Source organism: Melozone crissalis, unplaced genomic scaffold, assembly GCF_028551555.1.
Source record: "Melozone crissalis strain CALT ecotype California unplaced genomic scaffold, PUWL_Pcris_2 ptg000042l_1, whole genome shotgun sequence".
Lineage (NCBI taxonomy): Eukaryota > Metazoa > Chordata > Aves > Passeriformes > Passerellidae > Melozone > Melozone crissalis.
The window spans coordinates 40,197,429-40,208,586 of record NW_026535820.1 but is presented as its reverse complement, the minus strand read 5'-3'; the positions used below and the strand labels follow the sequence as shown (position 1 = coordinate 40,208,586).

Sequence of the window (11,158 nt, the reverse complement as noted above, 5' to 3'; positions counted from 1 at the left end):
ACTTCTGCCCCGCGCAGCGCCAGGCTGGTGCGATCTGAGGCAAGGGCTCCCAGGCGAGCGAGGGGCCAAAGCCTGGAGCTGCTGCTCTGCCCATCTGCTGTGGCTGGAGGTGTATTCATTATTAATGGAGGTAGTGGCTGTTGCTGCTCAGATATGCAGCCCTGCCTGGGTAAATGAGACATTCTTCAGCAAATTGCTTCGGTTTTTGATTGCTGATTGTACGTGTGTCACCAAGCTGACTCAAGGTTCATCGATGCATGCTCAGTAAATTAGAAAGAACATAACTATGGATCAACCAAGAGAATGAATTCTGTGCCTACAATGACCCAGGGCCATTTAATTTTCTGCTTAATTTTGTTGCAGTCAGTTTGCATTTTGGGTTATTATGCAGTAGGAAATTAACAATAAATAACAAATTTGGTCCTCCTGTGCTTGTAATGATATTTTTATAAATCTTTGTAATGCTGTTTTTCAAAGGATCAAGGTCTGCGCCAGTCTGATACTCCAGCAAGTATGCAGGGAGGAAATAAAGAGAAAAATACATTATTCTTCCCAGATAATCTTTTAGTTAAATAGCAAAGGGTTTTTTTTCCTTTCCCCTTCTTTCTCCTTCTATGTGTGTGAGGTGTTTTTTTTTTCTTTTTCTGTGTGTGTATGTGTGTGTTATTTTACATTAACATAAGGCTTTTCCTCTCTTCTCAGATAACTCGAGGAAAATGGAAACAGATGAGGCTCAAGATATGTCCCAAGTTTCAGGTGAGCTCCTTACTTCTACAAAGAAAACACTAAATTCCTGCTCATCTTTCTACCACAATTCAATGTTTTTCTTGTCAATATAATTGCTTTGGGTCTTTTTTAAAACCAAAGTGGGAATTGAGATGTAATTAATGATATCTCTTGATATCAAGCCCAGTGGTGCATGGATTTTTTAAAAGGGACTGTGTAAATAAAAAAGTCAAGGGAATATATAAGCATTGATGTAATTTTGCATTAAACCTGTGGTAGTGTATCCCTAAAGCATGGTCAGGTGCACGTTTACACCATTTCTTTTGGGATCAAAATTCTGATTGTTACAAAATAAATATAGAACAAACTAAATTTACCAGGTGGGAGGGGGCAAATACAAATGAAAAACAAAGTGTATTTACCATACAGGGTTATTTGACTTTTTTCCAAAGCATTCAGTTTTACTTATACGTGTTTAAAAACAGAAAGAAAAAGAAAAGAAGACAAAAGAACAAGAAGAAGAAAAGAAAATGAGAACTGATTGGCATGAGACTTTATGCTTGTAATTGTTTTTGTTCAAGATGATATTTTAAAATATGTTTAAATGGCAGAGAATTTTGGTATCTAAAACTTGCTCCATAGTCACTTGAATACGATTTTGCACTTACCCCATATTGATATTCCTTGGGGGTATTCTTAACTTCCTTGGAAATTGATTCCTTAAAAAATTGGCTTAGCAAGATAATACATATTCATATTGTTGTGCCTCTGCAGCTGAAAAAGGCCAAGTTACTGTCTTTCCCAGTTTCCTTAAAATGTTGGCAGCTGCAACAGTAATGGCTTTCAGTTTTCACTTTTAGTGTTCAGCCTGGAACACGACAGCCCCGTCACTGAGCCCACTCACAGCAGACACCTGGGCGTGCAGCTCTTGCTTCAGAGGCAGCTCTTGGGCACTGCTGCCTCAGGAGCTGGGGGGCCCAGCTGTAGGAGGCAGCTGGTAAAGGTCTGGGCATAGTGTAGGTGACTATGTCACTGGCTTTTTCTGAAAAACATGAATGCAGTTTTCTTTCCCTCTCTCTTTTGTTATTTTTCTGCCTCCTTCCTAATAGTTTTTGAAAAGTTTTGTCAAAAATTGGAACCCAGAACTTTCAATGTCATCTGAGAAATAAAAATCAAACACATGTTCTGTCTGAAAGAGCAACAGTATAATAATCTTTCATGCCAACAGAAGATTACCAGTTATGTTTATTATAGGGAAGTCATTTCTAGTTAGCCCTGTGGAGACATGTTGCGCTCGCTCCTGAGGTAACAAATTTGGAATTGTAACTGGATAAACTTACATGTCACTGCTTTGTTGCAGGTTGAACCAATTTGTAAATGAAATAAAATCTGTCTTATGCAGTTCCTGGAGCATTTGTGGCCTTAGCAGAAAAAGTAGTGGAGTTTAGTTGTTTATTCACTTTGGATCTGCCTGGAGCAATGAGAGGCACCATGATTTGAATCCAGCTCCTCTGCCTGCTGCAGAAACCCTTCTCTGTTTGCATGAGCTCTTTTGGGGAGGAGCGCTGACCTCCTCTTCCTCTGCAGCAGCATAGGCTACCCTGGATACCCCCGCCTAACTGTTGTGGTATTCTTTACAACGGTGTGAATTTGAGCTTCACACCTGCTACTTCTTACTAGAGCACTGCTTGCTTTCCTTTTGACATGAAGAGTAGCAGCAGGGGAGATGCTGCCTTGAGTCAAGGATTGGATTGGTAGAGCAAACACTTTGCATTCCTTGTGGCCTGCCTCTCCCCTTCAGAGGGAAATCTTACAAGAACCTTTGCCATTTTGAATGCTTGTATATATGTAAATATATACATAATAGATGGATATATATAAATGTAAATATATACGTAATAGATGTATATCTATAATTTGCAGTTCTCAAAGTTTTTGTAGTTGAACCACTGTAGTATTTTGCTGTGCCTTTTAGCTTTTCTAGCATATCATGCAATAGTAATATTCTTCAATGAGAGAGGGCTTTCTTGAAAAAGAAAGTTACCTTTGATAAGAGGGAGACCTACACAAACTGATTAAAGTCTGCTTTGAACTCTCCTGCCATTTCTGTCACTGAGCATCTGATACTTTCTGTGAGTAAAGGCTGTGACTTGTATTGGGTTGTTAGCTGGATTTATGGCCAAAGAAAGAACTTCCTAATTGACTTTCATTTATGGTAAGAGGTATTTGGGAACTCACCTTCTGGAAATGAGAGTTTGTCAGATTAGGTTCCACAGATACTGCCTCTTCATAAGCTCTTACTAGACCTCAAAAGTAGAGGATCTGAAGGTACAGGTATGTTATCTACTTCTTTCTCATAGGTTGGTGAGTACAGAAAGGAATTTTCCCCTTGTATATTCTCCTTGGTTTCCACATGCTTCTGGGATGCTTCCTCGCATGATGAGAGAGCTCTGCTACATGTTGGGAACCAGTTAAACAATTGTACAGTTTCAGGAGTGTAAGATTGTCCTGACAACTGTAAAACACTTATTTATTTCTCCTGTTTTATGAGTATTGCTCATCAGTTATATCTGGCTCTGTGGGCCTATGGAATAAGGGGGCTTCAGGAGCACACTTGGTTGGGTTTTTTAAAAATATAAGTTAAAAAATAAATTTGGTTTGGTGGATTTCTTCAGGACTTTTTGTTTTGCTTTTCAACCCAGAAATAAAGAAGGTCTCTAGAAACAGTTGTCCCAGCTCAAATGTGGTGTTTTGCAGCCATGTGCTCTATGCAGCTGCAGCTGACTCAGGTGTGGCAGAGACCAGCCAGGCCAGGAGAGTGTAAAACTAACGTGAGTGAGCCAAACCCTGCATGCACACAGGCATTCCCACCTCGGGGAATCCAGGCATGGCTGACTCCTAGAGGAACTGAAATACTGTGTGACTAGCACAGAGTTCACACTTTTTATTTTTCTCCTGAAAGTGATATTTCATGAGACAAGCAGTTGCAGTTCTGAAATGAGGAGAGAGCTGACATACATTTAACCAAATGGTATCCGGCACCCATACAAGAAAGTCAGAAAACACAGATAATATCTCACTTAACAAGCAGTATTTTTCCTGCCTTTTTCTCTTTTTTTTTTTTTTTTTTTTTCTCTTTTTTTTTTTCAGTTCTAGGGTCTAACAGTTAAGGAAGGTGAAAAAATGGTACAAATGTTTCCACATCTAACATTAAGAGATCTCCTAGAACAAATCAGGCTGTGCTGCACTCTGCAAAAGCAGGAAGAAGAAACCCTCAATATTAAATACACACACCCCCAACATTAGTTTGTCAAAGGAGAGGGAATGAGATTTCTATAATACATCCTGCCCTGGCTTTCTTTTCAACAATTGTAGCACCAGCAGCACCATTCTGGCATGAACTGAATCACTCTCAGATCTGGATGCACATGTTAAAGGAACATGTAAAGGCTAAGGACTTTGACAGAAATAAAAGATACTAAAACCTTATTGAACTTAATTGCAGTTTTTTCCCCTCCCACTCTTTCCTTATGGCTTCAGATATATTTTTAGGGCAGAGATGAGGAAACTCAGAGAGAAGTTGAGGGTCTTGCCAAGCATCACTGATAGGTTAGGCTCTTTGACTATTTTTATACAGAAATGGCAGTGTAGAAAATCTAAGACCATCTTACAGAGATGTAGATTGGAATAAAGGAATACTTGATACAGCCTGCAGTGGTAATTCTTTCTATTTTTGAGTTAACCAAGAGCAACACAAATCAGTGGCAGTACCAGAAACAGAACTTCAATTCCACAGCTAAGGTGGCTTTTTATAATAATTAATTTAGAAACCCAAAAACCACCCCCTCCACCCCAAGATTAGATTATTTTTTAATACTTTACTTCTTAAGCTACTTTGCTCTGTTATGTGACTTTTGAATAATTTTCCCCAGTACTGGCCACTAGGTATTGGGGTGGGGTTTAGCTCCTTTTTCTTTGACCGGTTGTTGTTCTGGGCATGTCTGTTTGAAATTAAAATGGAAAGCATTCCCACCTTTCCCACTTCCCTTTCATTTCTAAATTCAGTGGAAAAAGAATGTTGTTGAGATCATGTATATGTAAGATTGCCATGCAGTAATGAACTTACCATGGTGTAATGATTCAGATGTAGTTAAGGCATGAAATACAAATATGATGCTCTAGAATCCAAGAGAGAGAGCTCAATAAATGGATCTATTTAAAATCCGCTATTTTTGTCCTGTCTTTTTGCATGTAGGGATTTCTCAATCATGAGTAACAAGAAGAAATCAAATTATATTAAATGGGTCATTAAAGACAAGTTTATAAGTTTTCTTCACTGCAGTCTCCTGCAAAGAGGGAAACAGACCTGATCTCCAGCTTCTGCCCCACCAAGTCCAAGAGGCGAGTCTGATTCATACCACCTGGGCAAACTGCTATTAATTTAACAAGTAGAAGACTGATACCCACTTAGTGAACCAAAGAGCTCACCACTGCAAATGTATTCTTCTGCTAACAGGTTTCTACTCCAAAAGGACTGCTCTGACTTCAAATCCTGCCTAGACTACATATTGTAGGATGCCTAATAACACGCTTATAAAGATATTATTTTGTTATCTGTTTTCCCATAGTTTTGGTATTATGAGTTTATATTGGTTTGTAGTCATAAATAGTTTTCAGCTTTTTAGGATAATTGTTCTTCTCAGTCTAGACTGAGTCAAAGCATCAACATCCATTTTTGTAACTGGGAGTGCTGTTTCATCCTTGGAAGATGCAGGTAGCTTTGGATTACTGTTACTTTTTAACAAATTTTTTTAACTTATGTGTAATGCAAAGAAAGCTGCCAGGCTGTTGCTTGCCCTCCAATTAAACCTCTGGGTTTTTTTGATTTTTGTTTTGTGTGGGGCAAAATATGTTGAACAAACTGAAATATTTTAGCTGTCTCTCCTCACTTATGCATTTTATCTGTAAGAGATGCCTCAACTTGGCAGGTTAGGACTTGCAATGGAAAGTTGCTGTCAGTTCTGTAAGTTCCCTACATCCCAGAAATCTGAAGAAATAATTTAATAAGGAGCTAAATTGTTAATGGCAAAAAAAATTAATTCACTTCCTGCTTTTATTTTCCTTTGCTGTAAAATTCATGCTCCCTCTTCTCCATTTATGCAATCTGCCTTTGCTCTTGCACTGATATCCAGTGGGTGTGATTTTGCCCATTTAAGAATATGCCACAGAAGCTGGGTATGAGAGGGACCTTATTAAATCCTCCTGCCAGTGCAGGACTGTTTCTTCAACACCCTGGAGTCCTCTGGCTGCAGTTTGGGATGGTTCACCTGATGCAGCTCTCAAAACTCCTGCTCAGCAATTATTCTGCAGTTTCATAGGTGTGTCATTAAGAAATGCAGTCACATACTCATTGAATTCATTTAAACAAGTCTGTGCCAACAACTCAAAACAGCTAATTTGGAAGATGATTTAAAACTACCTATCATTTCTCCCCATCATGACCAATATAGATGGGAAAACACAATGCTTTGATCCATCCAGGAGGCAGGGAGGAAGCCATTCACTTCATTCAGATCAAGTCCGTAACTGGCACCACTAAGCTGCTGTCACTAAAGTAAGATATATTTGGTTTAGTTTTTTCCATTTCTGGTAAGTGTTTAAGGTTTAATTGATGTTTGTGTTTTAATGAGGGAATCCTCGCTAGGAAAAAACCCACAAATTTGCTAAGGCTGTGTGCCATAAAATTACTGCCCTTACTGGTGTGCCAATTGCCACAGGATGTCAAACAGATTTCATCAATGTAATTTGGTAACATCTCCATTTTCGAGACAAGGGTCTTATGTGAACATTACTGCATTTGAATTCTGCTCTGGGCCTGTTCTGTTCTTTGCTATTAATGCAAAGGCCAGTCTTTTAGTAATAGTCAATGAAATTAATTACTTAGATAATTCCTTCAGTAGATGTTTCCAAAGCATGCTTTTGTTAGGGATGTATGCAGTCATTTTGAAAGTTCTGCAAGACAGTGATAGTACTATGGGCAGGAGATGTATGCTGTTACTGAGGGGTGAATCAAGAAACCTCCCCATTTCTGGAAGCACAATACTTAGCAAGACTGTTCTTTTTTCTTACTGTATTGTGTTTGGCGCTAAAACAGTTCCACAATACCTACAGTGCTTTAAAGCACCAACCTGTTTGCCTCTGCAAAACCTTGTGTATTCAAGATGTTGGGGTTTGTTTCCTATTTGCAAATAGAAGACAATAAAATCCTTGAAGCCTGCTAATTGTACATGTTTAAGAAGTCCTGATACTTCCAGGCATTTCACTACTTGTAGGCACAAGGACCAGCCAGAACTTGATCTGGGGGCATTAGTGAAGCTTGCTGGCATTGTAGCTGAATTTTCAGTTGAAGATAAAACTTTATTTGAGGTAGTTCATTTGGAGCTCCAGAATACCTGTGGGTTAGAATTCCCTATGTCTTTGAAGCAAATCCAGATGTGTTCTCAAGGAGAAGTTGTGGAAGAAAGAAGATTTTTTTACCAAGGATGTCCATTTGATAACCTTTATAATCTGTCAGTCTGTGTTGGCTAAATTGGATCTTCTGAGCATAGCAGCTGGAAAACATACATATCTCACAAATATCCAAAATGGTAAGACTAATAACTGTGCATCCATACTCAGTAAATTTGTCACAGACATTGATATGCATTCTTTTAAAAAATATTATTCCCCTGTATTCTTTGCGGGAGTGGGGTTGGGTCCTAAGAATATCATGCTTTAGTAGTGCTTAGGGGTTTTGTAATATTTTTTTGGTTTGTGGTTCCTCTTATGGTATTATTTGAAAATGAGGCTACTCTGACAATGACAATCTAACTGATGCTTTCCTCACTATTAGGAAAGGAAAGTCCTCCAACTAGTGATGTCCCTGATGATCCAGATGAACCTATGCCTATACCAGAGGACCTTTCAACTAGTACTGGAGGTCAGCAGAGTTCTAAGAATGACAGAATCTTGGGTAAGATAACAAATACAATCTAATAAGAAATATAAGATGATATAACAAAATTGTTAAATTACTTTTTCACAAGCTGGTAAACAAGCAGGTTCTGTGCCTTTCCATCTTCTTCAGGTGCATAGTGTTTTTTATGCAACCTTTTTTTTGGGAAAGGCATCTTCATCTGCAGAGAACTTATAAAGATCGTACTTTTTATCTTCTTACCATGACTGTTGTTTGATACTCTCCTCAGGAAAGAGAGTTTTCATTCTGTGTAGGAAATGGAATGAAATATGTGGGTCCAGGTCAAAATTATATGAAATCAGATTTGATAAAAATTCAATAAATGCTCAAGTATTTTTATTATTATTTTGTTATTAATTTGAATGCTATCTTGAATGTTACTGTATTATCTCCTATTCAGATTTCTTCAGAAATGCATATTAGAACACACATAGTATTTATATATTTGAGATTCCAATATTTGATCTTCATTTATCTCTGATTTTTTACCTGGGAGAACTTTGGGAAACACTTATCTTTTAGATAAAAATCCACAATTGATGAAGTCTGTTGGGTTGGAATTTTTGTCCAGAGATGATTGTGCAAAATGCTGATTATTCTTAGGGATCCCAGACTCACACCAAGGACTAGCAATGCTGATGACTACTGTATGCACCAGCTCCCACGTGGTGCACTAAAAAGACTAAACATTACTTGAGCATCATGCCTGTTAACTAATAGGGAAAAAAAAGGAAAAGAGGGGAAAAAAGCACAGTGACTCCCAGAATGCTGTGATAAATGTCCTATGTGATAAAAATAGTTCTGTTAAGGGATGAATATCAAAGTACAAGTGTTTACCCATGAATAAAAGTATTGTTCATTATTCTTACATTCTAACATTATTGTAAGAGTAAGGGTCAGGGTGGACGATTTACAGAAAGATTGCAAGTGCCTTTAAATATTAATTGTCTAGGGAAATCCAGTAAAGGATACTAGGTGGAAAGGGAGGCACAGAGGGCAAAATAATTAATTCAACATAATACAGAAGGATGGTGTCAGCATTAGGAATAGAACCTACTCCCAAACTCCAGCACAAGCTAGTAGTGAGTGCATCATCTTATGCATCTTCATTCTATTTATCATTTGATCCCCTCTTATCAAAAATGTGAGCAAAAATTTCAGCTCCTAGATGCATATTGACATACTTTATGAAAAAAGTCATATTTAAAAATGCTTTTTAACAATCTGATCACTTATTAAATTATTTATTTTTCAGTCCAAAGATCTTTGGACAAAATCTTTCATTAACTGCTTGTCTATCAACTCAGCAAAACGAGTTGTGTCACCTTTCTACCACAGTAACTAAGCCTACTAAATATTTAAGCCCTGAGTCAAAAATTAAATTTTTAAATTCTTTGTTCAAACCCAAACACGATTTTTCATTGTGTTGAATTTTCTTTGATATACATACAAATATCATGAAGATGCAGCAAAGTTGAACTTCATATTTGCTGACGATGTAGTGATTCTGTCAACAGTTCAGTCATATCAACACATACACATATTCTAAATATTATAAGTTCCATCTGTTATTCTCATTACTCAGCAATAAATTAGATTTTTCATGCTCTGACATTAACAATTTTTCTACAGCCACTTTACCCATAGGTCTTTTGTTTATAAGGGTCATATCTTGTAGTGAGACATTTACCATAGCCAACAGAAACAAAGACAATTCACAATACTCTGCTTTATGGATGATCTGTAGGTATCAATTCCAATGCTTGCAATATTTGTCTTTTTTGTAAAGCTGCATGCAATTTTACCTCTTCTATTGCTCCTTTTTACTAACTTTAAGCTACCTCTCTGAAAACAGTATACTAAAAATATTAATTCTTCCTTTTTACAAAGAGGATGTGAATATATGCCCCAGGCATATCAGGAGTCATATGATTGCTGTTCACATTCTGGATCTTCAACTTAGGAATAAAATAATACCTTAGGAGTGGTGTTTGGCCTCCATGATCCTATAGGTGTATTAGGGGTGAAGAGGGCTGTCTTCCTATGTAGGCGGTGGCCTGGAAGTGTAGACAGGCTTGGTGTTTAGTACAACACTGTCATTGCCATGTCCGTGGATCTGTTCTTCACTGTTAGTCATCACTAAACTTAGGTAGACAAGAATGATCTGAAAAATTAGTTTGAAGATTGACAGATAGACAGGAGAGCATTGTAAAGACCCAGATGTTATCTGTATGTATCTGGCAGGTGGGAGCTAGACTGTGGCCTGTGGTAACCAACAGGCCCTGCATGAACAGATATGGCCCGCCAAGAATTTCTCCCTGCATGACTTTCCTAATGTCCCATCTGTTTCTTTCATCAGAAGGGAATCTCCTAGCATTTGGATTTATTTCAACATAGGGTTTACAATGCATTCCACTTAACCTGTAGCATCCTGAGAAATCAGCTGTCCATGCAACATACATCGAGGAATTTGAGTCAGACATTTAATGAAGTCTCTACATTCTGGAGGATATTTTTGTATACGTAGGGCTATGGAGGTAACAATGGGAATTGCAAGTTTTTTAAATGAAAAGAATAAATATTTACCTCATCCTATTGAAATTAGGTGAGAAGTCTTTTTTTAGTTTTAATCAGTCTGTGAGATAGAAATTTTCAATTGACAACTCTCATACTCAGATTTGTAGTAACATTTAATGAAAAAATGTTTCATTATTTGACACCTGGAGTCAAAAGTTTAATTACCTTTTTCATCAATTTAGCATTTCAAAGGTCAAAGATTACAGGAAATAAGCTATTTTTAGAAAAAAAAGATAGGCTCTACTCTTCCATGTGTTTTTAAAAATCTCTTTTTGTGCTTCTTCCAAACATGTACTGAGACTTTAATGTGGTGCTACAGAGCTGATAGAAGCACTGGAAATATTTCTCCTGCTCTGAGAAGGAAGGTGTTGAAGGCCTCTACTTGCCAGATTTTATTGGTTGCCTTTAGTTTTTGAATTATCATTTAAAATTACTATAGAGGGTGCAAATTTCATAAAGGAGGTACCAGGGGATCATGAAATGTATGTTTTGACTTGTGTCCCCAGGCAGGGGTGATGCCCAAAACATGGGTTTCTTCTGACCAATGATCAACAGGTCTGAAAGGATAATTTATGGAAGTAAAGTCATCAACAGTTTCTAGTAATAACCCCAAGTAGCACAGCAAAGCAGAAACATATTGGAAGAGATGTTCTTGTCATCATCAAGATTCTTCATTTCCTTGATGAGCTTACTATAATTTTAATGTTGCAACCCCCAGAAAGCCACTATGTGCTGAGCAGCTTCCTTCTGCATGCTTAATTTCTGCTGCTCTGTCCAATAGATCTTCTTCCTTCCTTGTCCTGTTCGCCACCCCAAATTTACTTCTCAGGCTGATCTGAA

General features: G+C 37.7%; 1 protein-coding gene across 14 annotated transcripts in view; it reads left to right on the top strand.

Moving 5' to 3' along the window:
• The first annotated feature begins 716 nt into the window (after positions 1 to 716).
• IKZF1 (IKAROS family zinc finger 1) overlaps positions 717 to 11,158 on the top strand; it is a 52,556-nt gene continuing 42,114 nt past the window's right edge. For all 14 annotated transcript variants that reach the window (XM_054284931.1, XM_054284930.1, XM_054284929.1 and 11 more), the window contains exons 1-2: positions 717 to 756; positions 7,619 to 7,738. In XM_054284931.1, the coding sequence (XP_054140906.1) occupies positions 717 to 756; positions 7,619 to 7,738 (160 nt within the window). The remainder of the gene's footprint in view (positions 757 to 7,618; positions 7,739 to 11,158) is intronic.